Below are 24,023 nucleotides of genomic sequence, written 5' to 3'. Positions count from 1 at the left end.
CACACACTTTTCCATGAAAATTTAAAAAAAAATTATGATTGATTGTTTCAAAGGGATACTAATGACACATGATTTGGATATTTTTGTGTCTGGGAAAAATTTGGGATTAAATGGGTTAAAAATACAAATCCTTATACTGAAGTCACAGCTCATGGGGTCACAACAAAGTGCTTCTGAATACATAAGGCTGTATCTGGCTCCGTCTCTTACTGGGGGTTTGAGTCCTGGATATGTGCAACCTATTGAAACGTGGACATCGTTAATAAAAATAAAATAAAAAAAATAATGGCAATTTAGTGTGTGATCCATTGGCTCACCTGATGTGACTGCTTTCTTTGAGCTTTAACTTCTGTACCAGCATACGCCACAAAATGGATTAATGTGTAGATTCTGAAACAAAAGAACATAATAAATACACCATTGCTAAAAATAAGAATACAACGGAATGTTTTATCTTCAGACTTTAGACTGCTTTTATATATATATGTATTGAAACACTAAAACAAAAAGGTCTGGCAATTTTAACCATATAAAAGAATCAGTGATAGTGTTTTTTTTTTCTTTTGTGCATGTTTAGTTACCTGTGGTATAGCATTGCAATAAATTGCACTATCAGCAATAATGCAAAGCTCAGTAGAAACATCAGTCCAATTGGATCAATGTAAAACACTTCTGTTTTGGATAGAGTCCCATTAGGAAACAGTTTTGGGATCGTTATGGAGACTGAGTCACCAATTGTCTCAAGGAAGAAAGTTGCCACTAGCCAAAGTGCATTGCAGAAGAAAAAGGCAAATGTAACCTATATGAAAGAGAACAGCAAAACAGCATGGAGACAAAACTTTACTGTTCCAGAGCATAGACAAAACCACATACGAAGTAATTTTTGCATATTAACAAGCTTACGAGGCTTACCTTATTTCGAAGTTCTCTCAGATCATTAGCCATTTTTTCCTGTTGGTCTTTATTCTCTTTAAGAGGTTCTAGATATTTTTTTTGCAATCCTCTCCAGAACTTGATTTCATCCTGCATGTGGTGAAACGGTAAATTTATATTATGTGTATGCACTATGCACCAGCACCTGAAATATCTGCAGCAACCAGTGGCACAAAGTTGGGCCAGTTAGCACAGCCAAAAACAAAACAAAACAAAAAAGTAAAGCTGCAAAAAGCGAGTTTCTCCATTCAAATGTAGTCATGTATATGATATGGAAGAATAATAACATAATCATTTTGCAAAAATAAATAAATTATAAAAAATTATATAAACACATATAATATCATATCATATAATTTATTTATTACAATTTGTCTCACCATTGGAAGTGCATGTTCCTCCAAGGTAAAGTCATAAGATTTATTCTGCAGATGTTCAATCCAAGCTTTTGGAATTAAATATATAACCGTTTTAATCATAATCTAATTCAATAAGTCAACAGCTAGAATATTAGGATATTAAGTATGGAAGTCATACTTACTTTGAGGAGCATTGGGTGGGACCTCCTCTGCCCTGTAAGAATACAGTATTATTATTATTATTATTATTAGTGATAGTAGTATTAAAAACATCCACTGTAATCTGAAAGTAATTAATTTGTTATTATTTTTTTTAATATGTAAAAATATTAAAATTCTACAGGTGAATAGAAATGGAATGAAACAATGTGAATTTGTGCTATAGTGTAGTAGTTTTTTTTTTTTTTTTTACGTTTGTGTTTCCAAAGGAATATGTGGCTTTTCAGTTTCTGCTATGGTTGCTAGAGGTAGTATCTCCTTGCTCGAATCCTCTTCAGAATTCAAACATGGACATTTGCAACATGTGGCATTCATGAACTTCTTCTTGATGGTATCGACTGCTGTAGTCTTAGCCTGGCCGCCGGTTTCACGAGTGCCCCACGTGACATTGTTCATGTTGACTATACAGTAAATGGCCAAGAGTAAATACCCGCTGGGAATGCAGAGAAAGTATAACAACCCATAGATGATCAGTAAGAACTCCTGAGGGTGTAAAGCTGCCGTGATGATGTACAACGCCACCATGCCGATGAGGAACAGACCACTGGGGGTCAGAAAAGTTTTTTGCCTCACTAAATCCCCTATGAGAGTAGAGATGAGGAAAGAAAGTTTTTCCAGTGCAGTCTAAAAATATTGATGTTAGAAATTGTTTTTTACGCATGAAAAAAGACACAGCCGTTACCTATGATGCAGAGAACAGTTCCCCCCATGAGAAATGCGTAGAACACACTCATAATTGCTGCAATTTTAATCTGCATGTCAGATGTCAGTTTGAAGCATAAGATGAGATAGACAGTAGGGGGCACTATGGCCAAAGCAAGAGCAATATTTCCACTCATTTCCATAATGAACATAAAGCTTCCTGCAAGATAAAGAACACACTTTAACAGCCCTTTAAAAGCTCTTTTTTTGCAATAAAACAGCACAATGATTCTAATGCAAATAAATTACTGTCAATTTTTCTATGCAAGCAAAACCTTACCTGATATCATGAGACAGATAGTGGCAGGGCCCAAGATGGAAGCTGCCATGCTGATAATCTGGTACAAGATGTAAAGTTTTGAGATAGAGCTGTTCCTCTGAGAGGTCAGTCGTCCTGAGCCCAAGAGGTCGATGGTGTTGGCCATGGTAGAAGGTCCCCAGCGTCTGCGCTGGTTGTAGAACTCTTTAAAATTCTGAGGCGCATTGGTGTAGGCATCAGATGCTGCATTATACTCAACCCTCCACCCCTGCTGCAGAAGCAGAGTGCATAACCAGCGGTCCTCACCTGACGTTACACCGAAAAAAAGAGGGTGAATTTGTTTAGTCTAGGCTGAATTGATATTATTTGAGATTTGGTTTGCTTCATGTAGACATTACCTTGATCATACTGGACGCAGTGGCTGGCTTCACTGGCTTTAGTTGTATACCTCTTCATGACGTTGTCGTCCATGAGTGCGGCTCCTCTGAAAAGACTGAAACATCCAGGGCTGCACAGTACACAGCCGAACACGTGCTATGCAGTCTTCTGCAGCCAGTGGCCTACTGCATACTCAAACTTCTGATACCACACCATGGGCCCTTTAAGCATAATATCTATTAGTCCGTTTATCGCCTTTATAATCTATACTATACATAAGTAGTCACAAGTGCAGTTCTTTCGAGGGAACTCTACACTGCGTCGAGAATCGCCTCTTTGGGGACGCTCCCTCAGCGTGCGCCTCTGAAGTAAAAATGAAACTAATCCAATCCTGATTGGCGTTGCGTCCTGACGTAACATGTGACGGCATAACCGGAAGTATAAAAGTGACACTGACGCACACACATACCAGCTATCGCTCTTCAGCAAGCGCTCTATGTTGAAACTGTCTGTCCTATTTACTGTTGTTTGTCCTGAGTGAAAGTGTTATTATGGCGAGTGAACAATTTACAAGATGTGTGCACCCCTGCCCCAGATATATTACGGGTGGGGACACACATTCATTGTGTGTGAATTGTTTGGGAGCACAGCACGCACAGGCAGCTCTTGAGGGAGTTGCCTGTGAACATTGTGAAGCACTCCCATTAAGAGTGCTGCGCTCCCGCTTGGCTATTTTCTCTAAAGATGGTCAAGCTCGCGATCCTTGCGGTTCAGGTCCCGCGTCCGTTGAGGCGGCGCGGAGGCTTAGATCGTGGGGATCGCAAAAGGATCTCGCAGATGAGAACGAGACTGCCGAGGCACTTTCTCGTTCATCATCTGCAGATTCTCTGACACTCGCTGACGGTGCAGAAGCCCGCGCTGCGGCTTCTTCTGCCTGTGACGAGTGCCCGGTGCTTGAGCTATCCGCTTCCGAGGAAGTGGATGTGCTCAGCATCGGGAGCGCGGATCATGAGTCACACTCGCCAGCTCATGTTTCCGCTTATGAGGAGTTGGTGGAGGTTGTGACGCGTGCGGTGGCCAAACTCAACATCAGTTGGCCACAAAATAAGCAGGATGAGACTCGTCAGAGTAAATTAGACGAGAGATTTCTGCAGCACCGCTCACAACCTCAGCGCCGGGGTTTGCCTTTTTTCCCAGATCTCCATAGAGAAATCACGAGATCCTGGGAAAAGCCTCACTCGTCTCGTATATCGCACAGCACTTCGTGTGATTATAGTAACGTTGTGGGTGCGAGTGAGGCGGGCTATGGCAGGATGCCGCGGGTGGAGGAAGCTTTAGCGAGCTATCTTTCTCCCGAAGCGGCATCCTCGCTTAAAACCCCGGCGCTGCCCAGCAAACCATGTAGGGACACTTCTGCATTGGTGGGCAGGGCTTATATGGCGGCTGGTCGGGCTGGTGCGTCCCTGCATTCAATGGCTATTTTGCAGGCGTACCAGGCCGACATCCTAAAAGATTTAGATGAGGGGGAGGGGCCAACACCTGAGGATGTTGCTGAATTGAGAAAAGCAGCAGATTTGTCTCTCCGTGCCACTAAGGAGGCGGCCTGTGCAATTGGCCGCTCCATGTCAGCTTTGGTGGCCACGGAGAGGCATTTATGGTTGAATTTGACGGGTATGAAGGATAAAGACCGTTCCTTTTTATTAGATGCCCCAGTTTCGTCTTCTGGCCTGTTCGGCGACGCAGTATCTACTGTCGTCGACAGGTTTCAGGAGACGAAAAAACAATCAGCAGCTTTTCAACAATATCTCCCCCGACGTTCTAGATCTGGGAAGGCTGGTCCAAGTGGCCAGTCTCAGCCGTCCACCAGCTCCGCATATCGCCTGGAGCAGAAGGAGAGCGTTTCCTCTCGAGCCCCTCCCGCGGGAGCTTGGCAACAGAGGAAACGTTCCCATTCTAAATCCTCTGGCCAGAAGGGCGACCTGAGGGCCGTCATTCAGGCTAAGAGGGCTTCAGGGAAGAGGTCCTAGCCGAGATAATAGGACCTCCGAGGGCTGCCAGGTTTGCAGGGGTGGTGCCGACTACAGTGGTTCCAGAACAGGCTCGGGTTATGGAACAGGAAGTACAGGCTCTGCTGGTCAAAGGGGCCATAGAAAGTGTTCCCCTACCAGACAGAGAGTCAGGGTTTTACAGCCGATACTTTATAGTTCCAAAGAAGGAATGGCGGGCTCAGGCCGATTTTGGATCTGAGACACTTGAATCGGTCTCTGAGGAGATTCAGGTTCAAGATGTTGACGATTCCCATCATCGTGAATCAAATCAGGTCCGAGGACTGGTTTGTCACAATAGACCTAAAAGACGCCTATTTTCATGTCTCCATCCTTCCATGTCACAGGAGGTACCTAAGGTTTGCTTTCGGGGGCGAAGCATATCAATATCGGGTTCTTCCGTTCGGCCTAGCACTCTCTCCCCGCACGTTCACGAAGTGTATGGATGCAGCTCTGGCTCCTCTCAGACTCCAGGGCATTCGTATACTGAATTACATCGACGACTGGCTTTTACTGGCTCAGTCTCGAGAAATGGCGGTTCGGCATCGAGATGTCGTCCTTGGCCACATTCAGAATTTGGGGTTGAGACTCAACACGAAAAAGAGCGTGTTGGAACCAGCTCAGGAAATAACGTTACTGGGTGTGGTATGGAATTCGGTTACGATGCGGGCACACATGTCTCCCGCACGTGTCCAGTCCATCCTATCTATGGTTTCAAGCGTAAAGCTAGGTCAGGCCATCACTGTAAAGCAATTTCAAAGAATGCTGGGCCTCATGGCAGCGGCATCCAACATCATTTCTTTGGGCCTTCTACATATGAGGCCTCTTCAGTGGTGGCTAAAGGCCAAGGGGTTTTCTCCCAAGGGGAATCCATTTCGTATGATCAGAGTAACGCGCAGATGCCTTCGTTCTCTTCAAATATGGAAGAAACCTTGGTTCCTGTCCCAAGGGCCAGTGTTGGGAGCATCATGTCGCCGAAAAATCGTTTCGACAGACGCGTCCCTTACTGGCTGGGGCGCGGTCATGGACGGCCGCTTTGCCAGGGGTCTGTGGCTGGACCATCATCTATCTTGGCACATAAACTGTCTAGAAATGATGGCTGTGTTCAGGGCTTTGAGGAGCTTCTTCCCAGACATCAAAGGTTACCATGTCCTAGTACGATCAGACAATACGTCAGTGGTAGCCTATCTGAACCGACAAGGGGGACTCAGATCGCGCCCTCTGTGCAGACTGGCGCATCAGATTATTCTTTGGTCCCAAGGGAAAATACTGTCCATCAGAGCAATGTATATTCCGGGGGTTCAGAATCAGGGAGCAGACATCCTGTCGAGGCAGGGGCTGAGGCCCGGGGAATGGAGACTTCATCCAGATGTGGTGAAGTTGATATGGGAGAGGTTCGGACCAATGGAAGTGGATCTATTCGCGTCTCGAGAGACGTCCCACTGCCCACTTTGGTTCTCCCTCTCACATCCAGCCCCACTGGGGTTGGATGCCATGGTACAGGCCTGGCCGAGGCTTCGCCTGTACGCATTTCCCCCGATCGCTCTGCTCCCGGGAGTCCTGGAGAGGGTTCGTCAAGAGGGCATCAGTCTACTTCTGGTTGCCCCAATGTGGCCGACCCGAGTATGGTTTTCAGACATAATATCACTCCTGATAGCTCCGCCATGGCAGATTCCTCTGAGGAGGGATCTGTTGTCTCAGGCGGAGGGCACAATCTTCCACCCTCGCCCGGAGCTGTGGAAGCTGTGGGTCTGGCCTCTGAGGGAGTTCAGTACCTAAATGCTGGTCTATCAGCCGGGGTGGTTGAAACCATACTTAGCTCTAGGGCTCCATCTACTAGGAGATTATATGGCCTCAAGTGGAATGTGTTCGTCACTTGGTGTAGGGAACATGAGTTAGATCCAGTCAACTGCCCGGTGGCTTCAGTTCTGGAATTTCTTCAAGATCGTTTCTCTGCGGGTCTCTCCCCTTCCACGCTTAAGGTGTACGTGGCTGCCATTGCGGCTTTCCACGCACATGTAAGTGATGGGCCTTTGGGGAGGCACCAATTGGTCATTCGTTTTCTCCGTGGTACTTGGAGGATGAGACCGGCAACCAGGTCCAGGGTTCCTGCCTGGGACCTGGCTATAGTTCTTGAAGGGTTATCCCTGGCCCCCTTCGAACCTTTAGAGTCGGCTTCGCCTAAGGATTTAACGCTAAAAATGGTATTTCTCTTAGCTATTACCTCACTTAAGAGCAGGGGTCTCAAACTCGCGGCCCGCGGGGTGATATTTTGTGGCCCCCTACTTGACATTAAAGTGTAATGTTAGTGCGGCCCGTCGTTGCGTGTGCCGCGTTTTAAATGGGCTACCTTATGGTGGGTTTGTTGTCAATAGTTGCCATAGACAACCGCGAAGTACAAACATACTGCGCACCTGGAAAAAATGAGTGCGTCGCTTCAATTATGAGCGCGCTTGCCGCGCACGCGCACCTACATTTGAAATAACGAACTTGAGCGCGCAAAATATGTGAGCGCGATATGTGAACGGCCCCTTGTCGAGCTACCACCAATCAGGCAGTAGCTCGCGAGCGACGTGTTGGAGAGAGACCCTGCTCTAAAACAATGTGAGAATAATCATTTTGAGCTTGTAATTTGTGTCCAACAGGTTGATAAGAAGGTTTGCTTTGATTTGTGCAGTCAGTAATTTGCCTGAGACACTATGCATGTGTAGAAAGAATTCAATAAGACGGGCAGAAATGACTGCAAATATTTGTATTTCAAAAGCAATAATTGTTTTTCTAAGTATATAATAAAAGGAAATGTGCCTTCCAAAAAAAACATTCAATATCATTAATGTGTTGTATAAAGAAAATAAAAAGGACATAAGCAAATATAAATATTACAAATATGTGTTATAGACAAAGAAAGTTTGTAAAATGAACTTCAACTGTCAGAAGGACAGCTCATGAAGAACCAATCATGTACAGAAAGGAATGTTCAAATTCAGAGGAACAGTTCAGAAGAAACGTTAATAATAAAGATTGAGAAGATTGGATCAGTTGTGCTCCTTTTTTGGAATACTTGAATACTATTTTTTGTGGAATACTTGATGCGGCCCAGCCTGACCCCGACTCTACCTCCAGCGGCCCCCAGTTAAGTTGAGTTTGAGACCCCTGCTTAAGAGGGTGGGAGATCTCCAAGCCCTGGCAATGACACCAGCTTGCTTGGAGTTTGCCCCTGGTAGAGTGAAGGCCTTTTTGCACCCGAGTCCGGGCTACGTGCCTAAAGTACCAACTCATACGGCTCGATCTACAGTCCTTCAGGCATTTCATCCTCCACCTCATGTGTCGGCAGAAGAAGAGAAGCTCCATTTGCTCTGCCCTGTCAGAGCCTTGAGCGTGTACCTCGAGAGGTCCTCTTCTTGGAGAAGGTCGGACCAATTATTGGTGTGTTTTGGGTCACCTAAGAAGGGGCTCCCGGCATCAAAGCAAACGATTAGTAATTGGATCGTTCAGGCGATTACTTCAGCTTACAGGGTGCGCGATATGCCTTCACCTTTAGCTGTTAGGGCTCATTCAACTAGAGGTATGGCTTCCTCTAGGGCCCTCCTTTCGGGAGTGCCCCTGCAGGCGATCTGTGAGGCAGCCGGCTGGGCTACTCCACACACTTTTATTCGGTTCTACAGTCTGCACCTTCCCAGTACGCCTGGCGCACATGTACTTAGTCCTTGCTGAGTGCCTGAAACAGTTTCACTCCGGGACAGGCCTATTCGGTGCGTGGCCTAGTGGGCACTCGTTCCCCAAAGAGTCGATTCTCGACGCAGTGTAGAGTTCCCTCGAAAGGGAACGTCTCGGGTTATGACTATAACCCTTGTTCCCTGAGAAGGGAACGAGACACTGCGTCGTTCTGCCACGCCCCTTGAGGTCTTAGAGCGTCTTGCTTCATCGCGAGGCTGGTATGTGTGTGCGTCAGTGTCACTTTTATACTTCCGGTTATGCCGTCACATGTTACGTCAGGACGCAACGCCAATCAGGATTGGATTAGTTTCATTTTTACTTCAGAGGCGCACGCTGAGGGAGCGTCCCCAAAGAGTCGATTCTCGACGCAGTGTCTCGTTCCCTTCTCAGGGAACAAGGGTTATAGTCATAACCCGAGACGTTTTCTTTAGAATAGATGAGTGGATCTCAGATTTTACAATGGTTATCAAGCGGCAAAATAGTTAAACATCGTATCATTATTTAATGTAGATGTTTCCATAGTTTTAAAAGATGAGTGCATGTCTATATTTGCGACTAGTTTCTACCAAATTACAGAAGAATTTGGTGAAAAATACCACCTGATTATAGGTATCATAACTGTCTTTATCCCTACATACAATACATAGACATATTTGGTTGTTATCTTGATTGTATTTATTTATTTATTTAATTGTAATTTATTTAATTTGATTCTCTTTGAATGTTTTTTTTTTTCTAATCTCATTTATTATTAGTAGTTCCCTTTCGAGGAAACTCGAACTGCGTCGAATGACACTTTGGGGGAACGCCCCTCAGCGTAGCGGCTCTGAAGGATGAATGAAACTAAGCCAATCTCTGATTGGTGTTGCGTCATGACGTAATGTGTGACGGCATACAAGCGGAAGCTATAAAGGACGCCGACACACATGAGATGTCAGCTTTTTGCTCTTCAGCAAGTGCTCTGTGTACAAACTGTCTGTCCTATTTGGTGTTGTTTGTCCCTTAAGAATTGTCACAAATGAAGGTCTGCTTTGCAATATAGAATCTAGTGGCTCGGATCTCGCGTTTGCCGAGGCAGCGTGTAGATTACTAGTCTACTGCAATAAAGATAATGTGTGGGTGCGAGGCATGCACGGTCAGCACCTGAGGCTGTGTTCACTGATAAATATCTCCACGCACACAGTTAACGTGCGTTTTCGGGTGTCTCAGCCTCGCGCCCATTGACTTTCTTCTCGAGAGATGAAAGCCAAACATATTGTGAATGTGAACGACTCGAATCTCGCGTTTGCCGAGGCAGCGCGTAGATTACGAGTCTACTGCAATAAAGACACTGTATCAACACACACGATCTGTGAAATAATAATACTGTTTGGGTGCGAGGCATTCACAGTCAGCTCCCGAGGGTGCTGGGTGTGTTCATTGAGAAATATCTCGACGCGTACATGCGTGTATTGTGGATGTTTCAGCCTCGCACCTTTTAACTTTCTTCTCGAGGGATGAAAGTCAAATATATTGTAACGGCTCGAATCTCGCGTTTGCCGAGGCAGCGTGTTGATTACGAGACAGTATAACACATTAAAACAGTATTGTCTGATAATTATGCTGCACTGAATTTTAAGAAATTAAAATGAAGGAATACTATCTGACTTTATAAAGTTAGATATTTTAATCCAGCCTACCATTCAGACCATGTTTCACTTATCCTGTGTTTTTGGCTGCATTTAATTCTGAGGAATTAAAATGCTGGCGTCTACAAATAGGCGCAAAAGGAGAGCGTCGCTTCTAGAACCCCTCCTCAGGGAGCTTGGGGCATAGACGACGCTCTCAGGCGAAGCCCCAACAGCAGCAGGGCGACCTGGCTAAAAAGGCTTAGTCTAAGAGATCCTAGCCAGTCTAGGTTCTCTGTGGGTGGCCCCACCCGTGGCGGAGCGATCGAGGTCGCTTCCTCCGCGGAGCCCGCAGGAAATCGATGTCGACTTCCCGCCGCCAAGTGCGCTTCGGGACGCATCGGTTTCCAGCGAACGTGCACTGCACTGTCCGCCCCACAGGCTTTCGGCCAGGCAGCAATCACGTCCGCCCATCGAGAATCGTTTTCGGTCGATCCCTGCCGGGAATCCACTTCAGGGGGTCGAGAACGAATCCCGATTGGTACCCGAAGCCAGGCTCGAGAGCCTGGTTCCCTTGGTAAAATATTTTGATGCGTTGAAAAATCGTACGAATATTTCGCCCTGGGCCCTGCGCACTATTCAGAAGGGGTACAGGCTGCAGTTCGATTTCCGCCCACCAAGGTTCAACGGGGTGGTCTGGACTGCAGTCGACCCAGTGCAGAAAGAAAGAGCTCTGAGGAGCTTCCTGCCGGACCTCAAAGGACATCATGTCCTTGTGAGGTCAGACAATATGTCGGTAGTGGCCTATTTAAACCATCAGGGGGGTCTGAGGTCTCGCCCTCTATGCAGACTGGCGCATCAGATCCTCCTGTGGTCCCAGGGGAAACTGTTGTCTCTAAGAGCAACATATATATCCCAGGAAGTCAAAATCAGGGAGCAGACATCCTGTCGAGACAGGGGCTGAGGCCCGGGGAATGGAGACTCCACCCCGAGTGGAATAATATCTCAGAGGTTCGGCCCAGTGGAAGTGGACCTGTTCGCGTCTCAAGATACGACCCATTGTCCACTGTGGTTTTCCCTCACTTATCCAGCCCCGCTGGGGTTGGATGCCATGGTGCAAACGTGGCCGAGGCTGCGTCTGTATGCATTTCCCCCGATCGCTCTGCTCCCGGGAGTTCTAGAGAGGGTCCATCGCGACGGGATCAGTCTACTGCTGGTAGACCCGTTGTGGCCGGCCCGAGTATGGTTCTCAGACATTATATCGCTCCTAGACGGCCCTCAGTGGGAGATTCCTCTCAGGAGGGACCTGCTGACACAGGCAGAGGGCTCAATATTTCACCCTCGGCCCGAGTTATGGAAACTGTGGGTCTGGCCCCTGAGGGGGCACAGTACCTAGAGACCGGCCTATCAGCTGGAGTAGTGGAGACCATACTCAGCTCTACAGCTCCCTCCATGAGGAGATTGTACGGCTTAAAGTGGAATGTCTTTACCAATTGGTGTAGAGAGCGTGAGGTGGATCCAGTTCACTGCCCAGTGGCTTTAGTTCCGGAGTTCCTCCAAGATCGCTTTTCAGCTGGCCTTACCCCGTCCACACTCAACGTGTACGTGGCTGCCATTGTGGCTTTCCACGCTCCTCTGGGTGATGGACCTCTTGGGAGGCAGCAGTTGGTCGTATGTTTCCTCTGTGGGGCTTGGAGGATGAGACCTGCGGCTCGTACCAGGGTTCCCACTTGGGACCTGGCAGTGGTTATCGAAGGGCTGGCCGAGGCCCCCTTCGAACCACTGGAGTCTGCTGAGGCCAAGAACCTTTCCCTGAAGGTGTTTTTTCTGTTGGCCATAACTTCTCTGAGGAGGGTAGGAGATCTCCAAGCACTCTCCATATCTATCGGGTGCCTGGAGTTTGCTCCAGAAGACATTAAAGCCATCCTACATCCCAGGCCGGGCTATTTGCCTAAGGTGCCATCCAATGCGGCATGGCCAACGGTTCTACAGGCTTTTCATCCTCCACCTCACGTGACGGCGGATGAGGAGAGACTTCATCTGCTCTGTCCTGTCAGAGCTCTAAAAAATTATATTCAGAGGTCCTCTTCATGGCGGAAGTCAGACCAGTTGCTGGTGTGTTTTGGGTCGCCCAAGAAGGGACTTCCCGCCTCCAAACAAACCATTAGCAACTGGATTGTCCAGGCTATTTCTTTGGCCTACCAGGTGCGCAATTTGCCTTCACCTTTGGCCGTGAGGGCTCATTCAACCAGAGGCATGGCGTCCTCTAGAGCAGTGGTTCCCAAACCTGTCCTCAAGGCACCCCAACACTGCACGTTTTCTTTATCTCCCTAATCAAACACACCTGATTCAACTCATCAGCTCATTATCACATGGGTTAATGAGCTGATGAGTTGAATCAGATGTGTTTGATTAGGGAGATAAAGAAAACGTGCAGTGTTGGGGTGCCTTGAGGACAGGTTCAGGAACCACTGCTCTAGAGCCCTCCTCTCGGGGGCCCCCGATCCAGGAGGTCTGCGATGCAGCTGGATGTGCCACCCCCCATACCTTTATTAGGTTTTACAGTCTGGACATTCCGTCTACACCTGGCACTCTTGTGCTCTCTTCCTAAGTGTGCCTGTGAGCAGCTTCACACTGGGACAGGCAGGGTGCGTTGTGGCATAGTGGGTACTCGTTCCCCCAAAGTGTCATTCGACGCAGTTCTCGTTCCCTTTCTCAGGGAACAAGGGTTACAGTCGTAACCCAAGGACGTTTTATCTGGTTAATTATTCTTCACACTTCCTCTGCCTCATACTTTGAAAACCATTCTAGAATGTGTTTAAAAGTTTGGGTTCCAGAAAGATTTTCAAAATGTTTTTGAAAGAAGTCTCTTATGCTCACGAAGGTTGCATTTATTTGATCAAAAATACAGTAAAAACAATCATATTAGAGTTGTATGGCTTTTAGTTAATGCCTATTAGCTTCATATAGTCCATAGTAATGTACTCCTGAAAGTTAACAGCTGATAATAATAAAATCTGACTGAACTAAAACTTTTGAATGGTAGAGTATTCTAGATATTAAGAACATTTTAAAGTAATGAATGAAAGTTGAGTCGCCTGTGAAGAGACGACTCAATGCCGGCGATATGTTATGCCCTAAATTAATACATGATTAACTAACTATATTTTTCTATGTACATTTGCGAAATGCACTTTCTGTAAAGCTGCTTTGAAGCAATGCGTATTGTGAAAAGCGCCATACAAATAAATTTGAATTGAATTGAATTGAATCAAAAACAATATAATGACCTGATAACAATATACTTAATATATATATATATATATATATATATATATATATATACATATCCAACCTGTGCCTGTTGGATGAATCCTGCCACAGGCTGCCCCAACTTCTGGGTAGAGTTTTAGTCTGTCAATTAACAGCATGACTGCGGACGGCTGGAAATCAGTATCCCCATCCAGGGCCAAGATATACGTGTTCTCCTTGTCTCTCTAATTAGCATTAAAACATTCAGAGTCTATAGCTGATATTGTATTATTCTGTAGAAATACTAGAGGTGAATTTTAAAGTTAAACATCTAACCTTCAGTCTCTCCTTAAGGTCATCCAGTCCTTCTCTTGCATCAAACTTTTTGAAGTGTCTGTTAAGTCTCCAACCAAAAATGTAATACAAGTACATTATCTGCAAACACAGATGATTAGTGAAGATCTGGGTGCAAAACATCTGCACCTGTGTTTAGCTGCATGACCCTTACCTGATACCATCTTTTTTTGTGACGAATAAGTTGCTTGTCTTTGAAGTGAACCATCATCACATTGCCTTTAGGAAGGGTGTATTCCAGACGACCTCCATAGGGTGTGTTTATGATCTTCTGTGGCGTCTGCTTGAATATACATGGATCCTCCTCACTAAAAATGCTAATGCATGTGAAGTATTATTCGATTAGTTATTCCCATAAATTCGCAGTAACCATAAACAGATCAAAATAAAGAGGATTCTTACGTGTAAAGTTCTTTAATTACATCCACAATAATTTCAGCGTATTCATTTGCATGCCGCTGCCCTCCATTATGAACATCCATGAAAGCGTCATCAAAATAAATATGGAATTCAAACTGGACATTGCTATGATTGTCGCTTGTATTTACGCAGGGCCTGTATTTATCGAGCCTGGTAGTAAAATAAATAATTTTCAATTACAAGTACAATTCAATTGAGACTGAATAAGTAAGTGTATGTTGTTTACCTGAACATAGAGATGATTATCTTCATCATTTCATCGTAGGTCTCATGCCACATTGTTGCACACAGAAACACTCTGATAGTATCTTTTGTGCTGAGGAACACATATTTGATTTGATTTGATTAACTTTATTGTCTGTTCAGATTTACTGGACAGAAATTCATCTTTGACACTGGCTCTACAATCACATTACATACCACATAAAAAACACATAAGACATAATTAATACATACATGATAAGTTAAATTAATACAATGTGCATATTCACACACACCTATAAAAGCTATCTCAATTGAGAATTGAATTTAAAACAATAATCGCCAATGGAACAAATGATCTTTTATAAATATTCCTCTTGGCATACGGTATACGTAGCCTGCGCCCCGAAGGAAGGATCTCGAAGCAGGAGTGAAGGGGATGAGTCTGGTCTGAATATACTGCTGACGCCCTTTTCTCCAGAAAATGTGAGAATAGCTCTTGCAATGTACTCTGTTTTTGGCCGATAATCTTGTTTGCTTCATTAATTACTCGTGTTAATTTATTCTTCTGTTTCAATGTTAAATTACCATACCATGAAACAATATTATAAGTTAAAACACTTTCAATCATCGATCTATAAACAATAGTTAAGATTTCGATGTCAAAATTTCTTAACTTCCTAAGTAGACTTAAACGCTGTCTAGTTTTCTTATGTATAAAATCCACATTGTCCTGGAACGAAAGTTTATCATCAATGATTGTACCTAGGTATTTAAAATTTGAGACTTGCTCTATCTTTACGCCTTTTATGGTAACTTGTTCGTAAGGAAGGCCAGCTATGCCGTTCCTATTTTGATTCCCGCAACATAATTCCTTATTAAGAAATCCAAAGGAAAACTGTAATTGCTCAGAGGTTGCTCTCAGATACATATCATTTAATTACTAACATTTGTAAAATTAGAAGCAAGTGAATCAATTGTCAGTTGACATACAGTAAAAGTATAAAGCCACAAAATTACAGTGCATGGGATAGCCATGATAATTTGGATTTGGAAGAATGTGATATGACGTGTTTGAGTTCATATTAAAATTATTTTTATTCGAGTTTACTCAATCAATTCGAGTTTCATTGCAACACTCCATTTGCTCTCCTTTTAATCTCACTGATATCTTCACATTAAAAAAAAAATCTCATTTGTAAATTGTAACAAATTAACTGTGTAAAAGGCTTTAATTAAGATAAGTTTGTCTAATTTGTCTAAATATATTAAAAATAAAGCACTAAAGTAAAATATTTTTTTAATGACATAATGGGTATTTAATTAAATTATTAGTTATTAAATAATTAGTTTTTTTATAGATGGACATGAAGTAAGAGTCAGATCATATAAATGTAAAAAACAATGAGAATGCACCATTACATATTCAACATCGATACAGATTATTTAAAAATTTCTCATATTGGCTGATATTAACAATATGCAACCATACTCAGAAAGTTGAAACACTTACCCCTGGTCCTTGGTACTCTTTATAATTTCAAAACGGGTGTTCAGCAACATGGACTGTTCCAGAAACGCTCCTTCATACATGCGTCGCACGAACAGATCTTGGGTTCTTTCTATTCGATCGATCTTCCGAAACCAGATGTAACCAAATGTACTGAGCATGAATCCCGACCACCAGCTCAGAGCAGAGCAGATCAAGCACACCAGTCCTGTACTCATTTTTTCCACAATGTACCTGGCACGTAGAGTTTTTGTAGCATCAGTCAACATCAACAGCAACAATGTGTCAATGGATTTCGACTGAACGTTCTCAATACAAGTAGAAGTGTGATTAGACTCTGGGAGTTTAAAGGTGCCCTAGAATGTGTTTTTTTATTATTTTATAATGTTTCCTGGGTTACCCTTATAATGTTAGTATGTTTTTTAGATAAAAAATAATCATAATTTAGAAATAAATGGCATTTTTCCTAGCCTGCTTTTAGCCTCTGATTTGAACACTCTGTTTGAAGGGGCGTGTCTGCTGTGGGATTCAGTGCAACCGCGGCCACTGCTGTGATTGGCTGACATGCTTGCATATGAAATAGCAACGCATTACATGTGAAACTCTCTCCCGAATACTTTTACTACTGCTATTATACGTTTTTACTATAACAGCTATCGAGATTAACGAATCGTGAGATGTTTTTAAAGTATTTAGATCTATTCCCATCACATAAAATGTTGCCGTGATGAGCATTGAGCAGATGACAGTGTGTTGATCGCGAGAATGAAGATCTTATCATTGCAAAGCAGTTTCTGCCCTCTCTCTGCTTTCACCAATGCAAACACGATGATATAAATACAGTAAGAGCTTCGTTGTGCAGTAACATGCGTCATTGATTTCATAACGAGTTTGGCAAGTGTCCAGAAACTCGCGCTGTGTGGAAAGATTGTTCTTTGATCGCTTTCTGTATATAATTTGTTCACAATTTAAATACGATTATTTTCATCCTACTAAAAGAAACGATGTGAAGCTGATATTTTAGTCACTGGCTTGACTTACTGATGCATAAACAGTATTGAACGATTTTGAGAGAAAGATTACCTGTCTGAACATGAACAATTACACATCAGAAAGTGTTGCTTGGTAGCTCGATCCGAGGCCAGCTCTGTATTGGCCCAAGTTGAGGAAACAGTCGTGAAATGTTTGGAAATTTCCAGAGAAAATAAAATTAACCCATTGTTTCTTCAGAGGCTCAGATGAAGGAACTAAAAAATACTTTTGTGTTCATGTGTACATCCACACTGAGCAACTGCCATGCTTCGGCTGTGCAGTTCCGCCTGGCATTGAGGGCTGGCATTATGCAAATATTTGGAGGCGTACATATTAATGATCCCGACTATTGCGTCACAGTCGGTATTGTGTGGAGAACCGACCGTTTTTCAGGGGTGTTTTTCATAAACGTGAATTAAATGAGAACGCGAAAACAGTCCAGTTTGAGATTCACTCTATGTCATGTCCATGCACTGAACTCTTGTTATTTGACTATACCAAGGTAAATTCAATTTTGAATTATAGGTCACCTTTAAATGCAAGTGGAATCAAAAACACTGCCAAAACTGCAACCGAGGCCATGTATATGGGCAAGGCGAAGCTGCTGCGCAGGGAGTGCATCTTGCAAGCCACAACTACAAACCAGCGGCACAGCGCAGAGGATAAAATCTGGAGCACCACCAATGAAATAACGACCGTTTCGAATTTGACCAATTCCCAGTTCTGACCAGACAGAGGAACATATGCTCCAACCACAGATGAAGTAATCAGGATTCTCATCAAACTGGAGATGATGCACACCACATTACGGGACTGAGCGATGTCTTTAGAAATGTCACCTAGAAATGAAATGGAGAAGAGCGTGCTGTAGTTTTCCCACCAGTTCACAGAAACACAGATGGTGCCCACGATCGCAAGGCCAATTGATATTCTCATCTGAGGGGAATGTTCAATTGCCAGATAACTGACTGCAAAAAGCACATAACCCAGGACGATTAAGAAAATGGAGCATACGGGGAGCATTATAAGCCACTTCTTCTCTTTGGCGAGCCACTGAGCGACTACCTGGAACACTGCTGACAGGATGCTCACACTGTTTAGGATCATCACATTAGTGACAATGTCAAAGTTTGGCATGGTTACTATTGTTAGAATCGCAGCTCCCAATGCTACCAGGAACTCAACACACAGGACCTAGAGAAAAGATCAAATCAAAGTCAGAAAGGTTTCTGCCGTAACAATCAGTTCCCCATCGTTGTCACTCCGAGTTCCGTCGGATGACGAAGATTGGGGTTTCGCTTAGAAGCCTATCACCTTCGAGTATTACAAAACGAGCCAATGGCAAGAAAATGCCATGGGTCTGAAGAATTTGCATAGCGTAACTCCGCCCCGCGCTGTGCGTATATAAGGAAGTACGCTGCATCACGCAGTTATATTTTTGCTTCGGAGCCAAGAGATCCTCTTCACTCCTGCAGCCTGAATTCTCTCTGACTGTCACCAAGTATTCTTCGAGACGAGCAGCTTTCCAGTCTGTGTTGGTGCAAAGGCGATTCCAGCGAGTTTCACATTACTGCCTGCTGATCTGTGCAGTGGTCTGCATCCAGCATGTGTGTTTCTCCCTGGCCACTTCAGCGCAGGCTGCTGAGCGTCCTCTCACTAAAAGAGCTTGCACGTGGCACATCTTTTTAAAGATGTCTCGCCCGTGTATTTCTGGGTGCGGTCGTTCCGTCTCATCTTCTGATGGGCACGGGAGCTGCTTGGCGTGTTTGGGCTTACAGTTCTCACTGCGGGAACATGACCATCGCTGAGTTGAGGTCTAGACTCAGTGACCTCAATAGAGGTAGAGTCCTCTCTGCCACACCCCAATCTGTCCCCTCCTCGAGAGGCGACACTTTGGCTGGTGGCCAGGGTGACCTGAGGGTGACGGTGTGGAATTTCTTCCCCGACGATGCTTCCTCGGGCCACACCCCCCTCTGCTCCTCAGCAACCCGCGAGTTCCTCGAGATAATTTTAAGCGATTAGTTTTGCATTTTGGTACACGATGCAGCCCTTGTGCCACTCCGGTTACACGGGGTTCGCATCCTGAACTATCTCGACGACTGGCTTATCTTAGCTCACTCCCGAGACCAGGTTTGCGAACACAGAGACCTAGTGCTTCGGCACCTAGCCCATCTGGGCCTTCGGTTCAACTGGGAGAAGAGCAAACTCTGCCCCGTGCTCTCTTTTCTCGGTATGGAAATCGACTCGGTCGCCATGTCCGCGCAGCTTACAAGCGAGCGCGCGCAGTCACTGCTGACTTGCCTGCGCCAAGTCCAGAGCAAGAATGCGGTTCCACTGAAACTATTTCAGAGCCATGCTCAAAGACCAACATGTACTGGTCCGTACGGACAATACCGCAACCATAGCGTACATCAACCATCAAGGAGGTCTACGCTCTCGCCATATGTCACAACTCGCTGGCCACCTTCTCCTATGGAGTCAGAAGCATCTGAGGTTGCTTCGTGCTATCCACATTCCCGGTGACCTGCAAAGCTGGCCGCGGGGCCTCCGCAAGTATGCGTTTCCCCCAGTGAGCCTTCTCGCACAGACCCTGTGCAAGATCAGGGAGGACGACGAGCAGGTCCTTCTGGTTGCGCCCCATTGGCCCACCCGGACTTGGTTCTCAGACCTTATGCTCTGACCTAACGCCACAGCCCCTCCCTGGCCTATACCTCTGAGGAAGGACCTCCTTTCTCAGAGACAGGGCACCCTTTGGCACCCTCATCCCGATCTATGGAACCTGACGTGTGGCTTCTCAACGGGACGATGCAGGTTTGAGTACCCTACCACCAGCGGTGGTGGCTACCATCACTTCCTCTAGAGCATTGTCCACGAGACACCTCTATGAGTTGAAGTGGAACCTCTTCGTCTCCTGGTGCTCTTCTCGCCAAGAAGACCCCAGTACTTGCCCTATCAGTGTCGTGCTTTCTTTTCTTCAAGATTGGTTGGAGAGAAGGCTGTCTCCCTCCACTCTAAAAGTCTATGTCGCCGCCATTGCCGCACATCATGTTTTAATTGACGGTAGGTCCGTTGGGAAGCACGACCTGGTCATCAGGTTTCTGAGAGGAGCGAGGAGACTGAATCCTCCTAGCCTTCCTCTCGTACCCTCTTGGGACCTCTCAGTGGTCTTAGCTGCCCTGAAGAGTGCTCCCTTTCAGCCTCTGCAGTCAGTGGAGCTAAAGTTCCTGTCAATGAAGACAGCACTCCTGATTGCACTGGCCTCCGTTAAGAGGGTAGGGGACCTGCAGGCATTTTCAGTAGACGAAGCGTGCCTGGAATTCGGGCCGGCTAACTCTCACGTGATCCTGAGACCCCGGCCTGGATATGTGCCCAAGGTTCCTACCACTTCCTTTCGAGCTCAGGTAGTGAACCTGCCCCTGGAGGAGGCAGACCCATCCTTGGCGCTGCTCAGTCAAGTACGCGCTCTCCGTGCCTACGTAGACAGGACGCAGTGTTTCAGGACCTCAGACCAGCTCTTTGTCTGTTATGGTGGGAAGCTGAAGGGAAAGGCTCTCTCGAAGCAAAGGCTGTCCCACTGGATAGTGGGACAGCGAGATCAGGTAGTGAACCTGCCCCTGGAGGAGGCAGACCCATCCTTGGCGCTGCTCAGTCAAGTACGCGCTCTCCGTGCCTACGTAGACAGGACGCAGTGTTTCAGGACCTCAGACCAGCTCTTTGTCTGTTATGGTGGGAAGCTGAAGGGAAAGGCTCTCTCGAAGCAAAGGCTGTCCCACTGGATAGTGGACGCCATTGCTTTGGCTTACCAGCAGCAAGGCCGACCGTGCCCCCTTGGTGTGACGGCCCACTCCACCCAGAGTGTGGCCTCCTCTTGGGCTCTTGCGCATGGCGCCTCGATAACAGACATCTGCAGAGCTGCAGGCTGGGCGACACCCAACACATTCGCTAGATTCTACAATCTCCGAGTGGAGCCAGTATCCTCCAATGTACTCGCTTCAACTAGCCGGTGCTCAGGTGTCTTTGCTTGCTCGCCATTCCACTCCACGGACTGGATCAGTGCGATATTCTCCTCAGGTGAGTTTCCCCGAGAAGCCCTGAGTTCCTCCAGCGCTGTTGACGTCAACGCCAGAGTTATGCCGCTGGCAGCTTTCACGTTGGCCAGGTACCCCATGTGCATGGTTCCCCTCTGGCGACCCCCACGTGTGTATTTCCACTGTAAGACTCCTTGAGCATGTGTCTTTTCCTCGGCAAGCCACCTTACAAGCCCTGGGGTTGAAAGATTCCACCCTTCGGGCTGGACACTCCAGTGTTCTTCCATATGCATCCCTTCGGGGTCATATGTGTATTCTGTAAGACCTCCCTTCGGGCAGGCAGTCTGTTGCATATTTCTACTGAGATATGCTTTTCAGTGTACCTTGGTATTCCTGTGCTAAATAGGAGTCCTTCCTCCGTGCTAACTTCACGACAGGGATATCAGATTTGCGCAGGGCACTGGAAGACAGCTGTGAAGATGGAGGGATTCGACTGGTAACCCCAATCGTCGTCATCCGACGGAACTCGGAGTGACAACTATGGGGAACGTCTCGGCCCCCCCCAAGTAGGGAACGGAGACGTTCCGTCTTTTGGCCACTTCCGCTGTACCGCTGGACACGCCTGAGTTCAGTCTCGGCTCCTCAGCAGGAAAACATAACTGCGTGATGCAGCGTACTTCCTTATATTACGCTATGCAAATTCCGCAGACCCATGGCATTTTCTTGCCATTGGCTCGTTTTGTAATACTCGAAGGTGATAGGCTTCTAAGCGAAACCCCAATCGTCATCATCCGACGGAACGTCTCCATTCCCTATTCGGGGAACGAGGGTTACATACGTAACCGAGACGTTTCTCTGCTACTATACATCTGTTTAACAAAAACTCTGTTTGCTTACCCAAAAAACAGTTTTTTTAGAGGGCATGGCTGCACTCTTGAAAATGAACTTCCATGTGCTTTTTAGCAAAAGGAGAACACTCGGCCCAACCAGAACAAAGCCGATGCCAAGTAGGGCGGCCGGCTTCTTTTCTGAACATATAATCTCAGTGTTATTGTTCCCAAATGTTATCATGTCTGTAAAGAAAAAAAAATAGTTTCAGTCAAACCGAGCCTTTTATGTAATATTCAATAGACAAGTTAATTGTTATCCTATCATCCAAAAATGATTAGCCAATGATTAATAAAGTAGCTCACTTTACTGAGCAGCGCAAGGGCAAAGACAAGTACGCCAACTATGGCACACGAGAACCATTTCAAACACTGCACTCGTTTCTTTGGTATCTGCTCATCTTGAATAATCGGCACTTCTCTGCACACATCCCAAGATTCTTCCCTGTTTGGGAAGAAAAAAAGGGAATAGCTTAATCGAATATTTTTTTTTAAATTGGTATTTATCATGCTAGAGAGATTGAATGAATATGCCAGGTATAGGTAAATAATTGTTCCTGGTCCTTTTTTAAAGATGTTTTAAAAAGTGGTGGGGAGAATATCGACCCTGGCAAAAAAGTGGTGACGTGCGTTAATGTAAACTGTATTTCAGACGCCCCCTCATCAGCGCTCGGCTGGCGCCGGCTCTGAGTCAAATGAAATACAATAAACGTACAAATAAATATTACAAATTAAAAAACGATTGTAAATGTTGTCCAATTTTCTAATACTATTATTTGATGACAACAATAAATTTGGAAAACAAAATACAGCCATTTCTGCTTTTTTTTTCTTTTAAACAAAAAACCAAGCTGCACCCTTTTTTAAATTTCATCTTTCATTCCGAAATAGAATAATGATTGAACGAAAAAGTACACGGACCCAAAGGCAACTATCCATTGATATTGTAACTAAATGTCTGGTTTCAATTTTTCATTTTTCCATTTGCATTGTATGGTCTGAAAATTTAATTGTGAAGCGTTACACGCGCGACACTGATAAAAATGATTTTGTGGTGAAGTAAATTCTACAGAAAAAAACAATGTAATTTACATGAAAAAGTTAGTTCAGGCAAGAATAAAAAAAAAAAAAAAAGTAAATTCTATAGTACACTGAAAACATTTTGGAGTAGGATTTACTTGGAAAAAAGCTAGGCAACTTTTTTCACTCAGAAAATGCTTGTAAATTTACAAAGATTTGCCAAGTAAAAACCTAAACATATTTATCAGTAGCTTTAAATTCATCAGTTCATTTATCAGTTCAAATTTACTTGGAATATGGAATTAAGTAAACTTCAAAGAAAATAAGTAATTTTAATTTGGCTAGTAAAAGGTTGATTAATATCGATTTAGCTGTAATTTCCTTTGCATTACATTTCACTCAAACAATTTTATTGAATTATACCAGTCATTTATAGTATGTGTTTTACTTAGAGTATCAAAGTAATTTATATTTCATGTCAGATGTTAAGCATGATGTGAATGCAAAGAACTCAATACTTGGTAGACAATACACAATGACGGTAACATTTGATGGATCGTTTTTGTGTTTGAATGTGTCATTTTGAGCAGAAAATTTACTCGAAATGTCACAAAATGGCAAGTTACTAATCCTGACAACAAAAGCAATGATAAAACAGTGTAAATACAGCTGGAAACCAGTGAAAAATTAACCTTATTAATTATTCAAGGTCCAGTGCATGATAAGGAAAACTTCAACCAAATAGATATTACTCAGCTTTTTATTAGTTAAGTAAAACTTACTTAATTTATTTTACTTTCACATAACTTAGTTAAGTATAGTTTACTTAATTCTGTGTGAAATTTACTCAAAAAATATTAGTGCAAAAAAAAAAAAACTTGAAACTAAATTTTACTTATTGTTTTTTTTTGTGTGACCGTTCTTTATAAAGAAATCAATTTGGGAGAAAGTGGAATAATAAAACATTTTAATTAGAAAATAAGCATTTAGCTGCATAACTAAATGTTTGTGGAGATCTAAATTTGAATTATTTAATATAAAGTTGATAAATGAAAAACAAATAATGATTACCTGAATTCAAGGCTCTGCTGCTGTTCCAT

General features: G+C 44.5%; 2 protein-coding genes across 2 annotated transcripts in view; both read right to left on the bottom strand.

Annotated features, from left to right (window-relative positions):
• LOC130086923 (galactose-specific lectin nattectin-like) overlaps positions 1-24,023 on the bottom strand; it is a 246,226-nt gene that overhangs the window by 166,388 nt on the left and 55,815 nt on the right. The gene's annotated exons all lie outside the window — the stretch shown is intronic.
• LOC130086980 (chitin synthase-like) lies at positions 207-24,023 on the bottom strand. The gene is given in 19 exon segments (XM_056253184.1): positions 207-239; positions 318-390; positions 582-799; positions 913-1,023; positions 1,475-1,506; positions 1,799-2,092; positions 2,194-2,373; positions 2,494-2,778; positions 2,871-3,071; positions 13,575-13,716; positions 13,808-13,906; positions 13,980-14,142; positions 14,228-14,395; positions 14,472-14,553; positions 15,934-16,164; positions 17,519-18,182; positions 21,914-22,089; positions 22,215-22,348; positions 23,995-24,023. Coding segments are annotated over 19 exon segments (3,315 nt in total).

This window comes from Rhinichthys klamathensis, unplaced genomic scaffold, assembly GCF_029890125.1.
Source record: "Rhinichthys klamathensis goyatoka isolate OS25496 unplaced genomic scaffold, OSU_Roscu_1.1 h1tg000103l_1, whole genome shotgun sequence".
NCBI classification, from domain to species: domain Eukaryota; kingdom Metazoa; phylum Chordata; class Actinopteri; order Cypriniformes; family Leuciscidae; genus Rhinichthys; species Rhinichthys klamathensis.
The sequence above is the reverse complement of the archived record's forward strand: the minus strand, read 5'-3'. Positions and strand labels throughout refer to the sequence as shown.